The sequence below is a fragment of the Micromesistius poutassou genome (assembly GCF_964030765.1).
Source record: "Micromesistius poutassou genome assembly, chromosome: 9".
NCBI lineage: Eukaryota > Metazoa > Chordata > Actinopteri > Gadiformes > Gadidae > Micromesistius > Micromesistius poutassou.
The window spans coordinates 6894757-6902724 of record NC_140279.1 but is presented as its reverse complement, the minus strand read 5'-3'; the positions used below and the strand labels follow the sequence as shown (position 1 = coordinate 6902724).

The 7968-nt window shown below is 42.3% G+C and overlaps 1 protein-coding gene across 1 annotated transcript in view; it reads right to left on the bottom strand.

Moving 5' to 3' along the window:
* Window positions 1–2166: 2166 nt before the first annotated feature.
* LOC311352788 (complement factor H-like) overlaps window positions 2167–7968 on the bottom strand; it is a 135838-nt gene continuing 130036 nt past the window's right edge. The window contains exons 22-24 of the mRNA XM_084472587.1: window positions 3476–3544; window positions 3039–3215; window positions 2167–2391 (exon numbers count right to left, since the gene is read on the bottom strand). Coding sequence (XP_084328713.1) covers window positions 2195–2391; window positions 3039–3215; window positions 3476–3544 — 443 coding nt within the window. The 3' untranslated portion in view covers window positions 2167–2194. The remainder of the gene's footprint in view (window positions 2392–3038; window positions 3216–3475; window positions 3545–7968) is intronic.

Sequence of the window (7968 nt, the reverse complement as noted above, 5' to 3'; positions counted from 1 at the left end):
TTTTTTTTGGGGGGGTTTCTCATAGTTTCTCATAGACTGTAACTACCAAATAAGTAAATGCATAGATACAGTCTATGAGAAAACAGTAAATCAGAACGCTGCGCACGCGAAGCAAGTTGTTTCGGCAGGGCGTGCGCACCTGTATCTCGCGCTGCAAGGATTTTCACATAGTCTGACTCCGGAGTTTGGCGCCACGTCTTCATGTCCTTTTGGCAAGAGGTAAGGATATATTTTGGTCAACCATGTTATTTTATATCTGCTAGTCATATTAACATTTAGACCACTTCAATTGTGTAATGTGTAGGTAGTCTAATGTGTCATTACGTCGTAACAACTACGTCAGGTTCATCTGTAGAATACGTTGTGCTAGCTAGCACATTACATTTTGGATGAGCACTAGCAGCGAGACATAGACATTTTTTTTAATAACCCTGTTTGTTGCGTCTTGTAGTTTAATATTACTCCTGATACACTAGCATATCTTTTACTGTAATATTAAAGTATACCAAACTCCCTAATACTAACCCTAACCCTTTCCAATGTTGACCTCGGAACAGTAATGAGTCGATAGTCTTTAGGTTTTTCACGAATGCAACCAGAAGTGACAAGTGACGAACTGTTATTTTCAAATGGTGCATGGTGGTTGCCATCTAGAAATATTGCCCCTGACTTTGCTTGCTGTTAGCGACGTTTTGTCACCAATAGTCTCACGTTACCATAGGCTATAATGGCGAGGAACTGATGAGTGAGCTTATCTTATCAACAGGCGGCACTGCTTTTTTAAGGATACTAAAATCATTTAATACATTTTAATTTAGTCAAATAGACTGCTGAAGGTGGTGCAGGGCACATTGAGGAAAGGGGACTGAGTGAGCTACTTTGCTCTCCGTTATGATACAGAAAGTCTAGGGTGATCAGACGTCCCGGTTTCAGACGTCTGGTCGCGTTATGCTACAGTATGGCTAAAATATTCAACTCTTCATTTGCAGAATGAGAGAATTTGATGAGAGTGAGGCACTTACTGTGCAACAAGTGGATAAAGGATGTAAAACCAGTTGGAAGTGGCCTTGGCTAAAAGTTGAAACTGCAATTGAGGTCAAGGCAGTCAAACGCAATTTCAAACTATCAGACTTTTAAAAAAAAATTGAAATAAAGGGATGTGCTAAATGCACTCTCTGCGTTAAAGAGATAAATTATGGTTCCAGAGGGCTGCATGCCCTGTTGGCTCACTGCCAGAGCACAATACACACACAGAGAGTGGCCTCCATCGTATCTACCCAAAGTGTGGCCCAGCTCCTCTGCAAGGACAATCCTTTACCAGCTACCAGCCAGAATCAGGCCTCAGCAGCCGAAAAGATCAGGGAAAGTGTAGTACTCCCGATTCCAATGTGCAATCGGATTGCCAATGGAGAGGTGTGTGTGAGTGTGTTGAAGACTAGTTAAACAAAATTAACAAGAAGTTTTGTGGATTTTCATTTTAAGAATTTCAGTTTGCACTTTGTCTGTGTATAGGGTGGGCTGGGGATGGCAGAGGTTGGTAGAAATGTCATTATTTGATATTTGCTGCGGGGGCGCGGGCTTCGAAAATCGCTCTTTTTTGACCATAGGTCTGTTTGCATCCCTGAATAACATACAACAAACATACAATAAACCAAGGCCTAACATACAATCATCCAAGGCCTCAGATGGGAGTTTGCCCTGCGTCTCTCGACGGAGAAGTCCCAAGAGGGGAGTTTGCCCTGCGTCTCCAAGAGCTCAATAAGGAGAAGTCTAATGCATTTAGAAAAAAGCAAGGACTTCTTATACAGTGGCAGACAGGTCTCAGGATGCTGAGAACAGCTCTGCCCCCAATAAAACTAAAGTTTTGGTTAACCAGATGGTAGTACACTCGAACCTCCTCAGGATGACGAAAAGGGGAGGGACGTAGCCATGGCTTATCAGTTAGAACCCTGGCTTCTCGGCCTTCCCGAGGGGGGTCAAGAAAACAGGCCCATACCAACAAATAGCAGTTTGAGAAACAGAATGTGAAAATATAATTTTCCCATTACAGCGGCTAGAGGTCCAGACTGATCAGTGTAGAGAAACAGAATGTTTGGTCTGGAAGGTCTTCAGGCTAGCCCCCCAAAACAGAATAACATGAGAAATAAGAAGACAGATTCATATTACTTAAGTCGTCCATTTAATTTACTTGTTTTTAAACACTGGGACAAGTAGGCAAATCCATTCCTCCATTGACACAGAGCTGTCTCATTTTCATTGGGCTGTGTGCGAATCCTTCTTCACAAACAAATGTAAGCCCATCATTGTGAGAAAGGATAATCTCTTCAATATTAGGTAGAGGGAATTGAATATGATGTGGTCGCAACTGTTCTCTGTGCACGGTGCACGGCCCTGAAAGAAAAAAAGACCGGAATGTGGTTAAGAGTGCACCAATCAACGGCAAGAAGACAAATCAACTCTTGTGAAAGACTCCCAAGTTAGCCCTGATGGAAAGACGTTCAGTGTTCATTGGGTGAGCTCTGTTATATACTCCCAGCTTGTTTGGTGTGTAAGAAGAGCGTTCCATAAGAGTCAAGACAGATTTCCAGGATAGCACCATATGTGTGACATAGATTTGACTTCAATTGTTTTGGAATTTGATATAGTGCTCATAGTGTGTACATTTTTTCCTATGACACATTTATAACCATTGTCATAGACATCACCAAAAGTCCAGCTTGCACAAACTCAAATCAGACTTCAGGTTTCAGACAAAGCTTCCGATTACCCAACCTGCTTTCTGAAGTATATGTTCATCACCAAGGTTTTTGCTTTCTGGATCATGGATGGATAACATCATTTTATATGAAAGGTCCTTAATACAGTTATTATTCAAATTAAAGTTGAGTTGCTCAACTTCTCAGTGACATCATCGCTATTCATCATCAATATTTTTCATTGACTGTAATGAATGCTGTGTGTGTTCAGGCAACAACTGTTGACTGTACAGTATCGTAACATTGACCTCAATTTGACTTAAAGGTTCAGAGACTACTCACTAAGACATATAGTCTCTCCGGTCCATTGTCCGTTCTCACAGGTCTTCACTTCTCCCTCAATGGTGAACTTATATTGACAAGCGTATCTCACTGTTTCCCCGTGTTGGTAGGGTAACTTAAGATCACCGATGAAGTCTCCATCAGCGAGCGACGGCGGAGGCCCACACGTTCTTTGGACTGCAGAGAGAGGGACAAAATATGATAGGCTTTATAGTGGGTTATGTTGAGGATACAGGATACAGTGTGTACGACACAACATGCAGTGCAAAGTAACACAGTGATCCAGAATGTGATACACATACACACACATACGGCAGTAAATTTTGAGCGCAAACAAGTCGTTTGACACACTTAATGAGGGGCGTTTTCTGTGTGTGTGAATACTCCCCCTGGTTCGGACGTAGAATTTTGTGGGTCACAGCTGTGATGCTCCTCACCTGCCGTGGTTGTTGCACTGGACCCAGGCACGACCGCAGCCTCCACCTTCTCCAGTTCAGAGCCATCAGCTATAAAACAGAATATGACAGACAGACAGACAGATAGATCTATATCTATATATCTATATATAGATATGGATATATAAGGGCTTCCTGTCAGTGTTAACGCTTACGATTAATCTGGAAACAATGCGTAAAAAAGCATTATGTTTACGCCAATTATTGCACTTCTTCATTTTGTGCCTTATGTCTTCTGCCAGCTGGAAGTGATTTCCTTTATGGTAGTTAGCTGCATCATTGCCATTCAGCTTCCCATGCGAGAGCGTGCGTGGGAGTCAAACCCCGTGAGCCGCCGCAAACCAAGAAAGACATAATAACGTATTGCGCACGTTTCATACAGCAATAGGCTGTGTGTCATGCACCTCTGAGATTTTGAAACGATATCCACACGTACATTACACGATCTCCACCTGTGTCTTGCAAAGTTAAACCCAGAAGCCTGAGTTGCATTTGACCGAAACGGTTTCTCCTGATGAAATTCTCCCTTTTTGCACATCAAGATAAGTGGTTTCTCTCGCTCACAGCAGTTGACATGTCACTTCTGGAAATCAAATTGATATCAAATTGGTCCTGTATTAGAAGTCCTGTATTAGAAGGGCCGAACTGTAGCCCACTTCATTTCTTAAAATCTGGTCAAAGAAACTTTGGACAGTTGTGACATGAGTTTTTTTCCTTCTTTAGAAGTACAGACACTTAAAAATAAAAAAAAATTAAATCACTCTGGTAGTTTGTGGAGGTGGCGCTGGGGCCGCTCAAGATTCAAGCAAATATTATCTTTATTTTTATCTCGACAATCTACTTCTGTGCCATTCAGGGGAAGCTGTGAGAAGAGACCCCATGACGGTGATAAATCATCTCTCCGTCTTGGGTTTCACCATCAACTGGGTAAGAGCTTTCCACTCCCCAGCCATCGGCTAATCTACTTGGGGCTTTGCCTAGACTCGGCCACGATGACAGCGTGTAAGGAGTAGAATGTTCTATATTGTGGGGAGTAAAAGTAGTAAGTTGTCTGAAAATACTCTCTTTTGTTTGGCATTTTGTAAATCCATTGATCCTTCTGTTGGAAGACTCATTGCTCGTTGACCTGAAACCAGGGATGGACTGGGACAAAAATTTGGCCCGGGACTTTGGGATGGAGAGACCTTTTATGAGATGAGGCGGGAATAGCGCGCATAGAATTTTGCCACTGTGTAAAATAATAAAAAGTAGTCCATATCCGTGGATATGTGCATTGCAACTACATGTCAATGTTGGGATGTGCATGTGTTTAGAATTTTGTGAAGATCACTGGGAAATATTTTATAAGCAATCTTGTCCATGTACAAAATATTAGAAATTGCATGTGCCTAGAAAGGTAAATCAAGGCTGAATATGATCTAAATAGTGCAAGATACAATTATTTTAGTGGAATGAAAAAAAGTTGGAAAGAATTGTCATATCTAACAACATACAAAGATGTCACATTGTCTGCCCCTCACTGCTGGTTACTGCTTCACATAAATCACAAATCAAGCTTTTTTTTTACCAATGTTTGCAATGACAATATAGAAAAATGGCTGTCAGTCTCTGGCCAGGTATATATTGAGGGGCTATGTGACATTTCAGAGTGATAGGAGAAAAATGAGGACACACACACAGACAGACTTTCCTTGATTGATATAGTTGGATTTATATAGTTAGACAAAACAAACAGCTTGTCATCAAAATAATCTGGATGTAGAACTTGCTCTGCTTCCTCTCTGCTGGACCCTGAATCTGCCGGTGTAGAGCTACATCTGCATGAAAATGACAAATAACAAATAATTCTAATTTAGCAGGCCAATACATTAAAGGCAATAGTGGACATTCTCTTAATTTATGTTTTTTATCATTTCAAACATAATCTTATGCAGAGACTGTCCTACCTCACATCATCAGCAAGCGCCGGAGAACTTCACTGGTCTCTGCAACTTTTTCAATGACCCCATCGTTGTCTAGAGACATCAGGATCTCTTTTTCGGTGCACATTATAATGAAGGCCTCAAGACGATCCTGTGTCAAGGTGGTTCTCAGTCTGTTCTTCACAAACGTTAGTGTTGAGAAGGTCCTCTCACAGGCCACTTGGCTGAAGGAGAGTGTCAGCAGGAACTTGTAGGCCAATCCAATGACATGATAGGAACCAGTCAGAAGGTTGTATTTGGAGAGGACCCGATACACACAAATTGCAGTCTTTACAGGAGGTGCAGCTGGTGACTGTGAGCTCCAGGCCATCTCCATCTTTGGTATGCTCTGCTGCAGTCCGCACAGTGTAGGACTCCAAATGGGGCAACTTTATTCTCTCCCATTGGTTGGCCAGATTATAGAGCTCGGCCTTGAGCCTTCCAGGTGTGTCGTCAAATCTCAGGAGACATCGACTGAGTTGTTCCAGGGATTCAGATGGGAGCCTTTTAACTCTCAATGTGTCAAAGTTCCTTGGGTTGAGGCAGGCAAAATCATCATAAAGGGCTCCATTTGCAGAGTAGCGTGTTTGGATGCTCTCAGTCACTGTATCAAAAATGATGTTGTGTACCTTGATCCTGTACTGATCCTCTGCACTCAATGTGTGTTCTTCCTCTGCTTCTTCACCTGGCATGGTCTTTTTCTTTCTGATTTTTCTTTGAGGGAGAGCTGCCTGTACCACCTCTTCAGATTTGTTTTCCTCCAGCTTATCGTTAGCCCACTCAACAAAGACATTAGCGGCTTTTGTCACGGCATCCATGTCCCTTGTGCATTTTTTTAGGCTGTCTTGAGCCCCCATTACTAGGCGATGCGCAGTGATTAGGTCCATGCCACTGGTCTGCAGGTAGTTGGAGAGTGGGGAGGTGATCTCAAATATCCTAAGAAATATTTGTGCAGTCAGGATTGTCTCATGCTTCAAAAGGGACTCAAAGTAACCCTTTGCTTTTGCTCTGACAGGTGGTTTCATTGATTTATCCTCCACTATCCTCTTTGTCGGAGTAAGGCATTGTCGGGGTTACCAAAATAGCCAAATATTTTGCTGAGAGCCTGGTCCTTTGCCCACCACCTAGTTTCTCCAATTGGAGACAGCCTTCTGTGTCGCTTGTCATCACTCACCTTCTCCCAGACATTCATACGCTTGTATGAATCTTTAATAAATACAGCCACATCATTTATGATAGAAAAAAGAGATGCGCTTTCGATAACAATGCCTGTGGTGTCTCCCAAAACCAGATTAAGCACATCTGCATAGCACCAGATGTGCACCTGATTAGGAGACTCTGATGAGAGTAAGGTAGAGAACACCTTGTATTGGCCTTGCATGTTTGCTGCACCATCAGTTGAGTTGCCTACACAGTTCTGAAGATCAATATCCACATTTGACAGAGTTTCTTTAAGTAGCTCCACAAAATATTCTCCAGTTGATGACTCACATTGAACCACACCTATGAGCTTCTCCTGAACTTCATCATTGACATATCTGAGGATTACAGCACACTGGTCTGTGGAGGTAACATCCTGTGTGGTGTCAATCTGCACAGAAAACATCCCTGCCACTCTTACCTCCCTAGATATGCTCTCCTTAATTAAGTGACTGATGACGTCAATGACTTTGTTGACAGAGTTTTTAGAGAGCAGTGTTACCAGGGATCCTCTGCCTTTTACACCGCTGTCATGTAAGCTTTCGCTTTTTTGAACACATTCCTTCACATGTTCTTGGAGCGAGACATCAAATTTGCTTAATAGAATGATAATTTCCAAGAAGTTTCCATGGTCAACAGCGAAATTCTCCCAGGTGTATGCTGCTTCAAATTCAGTGCCTCTAGCTTAGACCACACTTCCCTAAAACTTTGATCACTTCTATTACACAATCCATGACTTGGCGTTTCTTCCTGACCTGATCACGGTGCAGAGAGATTTGTTTCCCACAAAGTAGGCTTGCTATGTCTGCTTGGCTGGCTTTCATAAAATATGCCTCTACACTATCTCGATGGACTTGGTTTCTTTCATGCTCTTCTATTCTTTGATGAACATGCTTCCAGGCTGTCATCCCCCCCTTAATAAATGTGCTGTCACTTGCAGATGGATTTGCATAGGCCAAACATACTGAACAGTACAGAGAGTTGTCTCTTTGACAGTATGTGAGCCATTTTCTGTTAATGCCATCTTTTGTCTCATAGATGCTCACACCTTTTCTGGGGGGTTGTTGAGGGTGGAAGTTAAAAAATGTGGCAAAATCTTTTGAGGCTGGGCAGTCAAAAAAAGGAAATCCCTCATCCTCATCTGGGTGAATAGCTAGCTCAGCTTCCCCTTTGCTGGACCCTGACTCTGCCTGGGTTGACTGTAGAGCTAGATCTGCAATAGTGGATATTCTCCTAATTTGTTTTTTATAATTTCAAACATAATCTTGTTTTTATTTATATTCATAAAACAATTTCCCTTGTTGCCCTTGTACC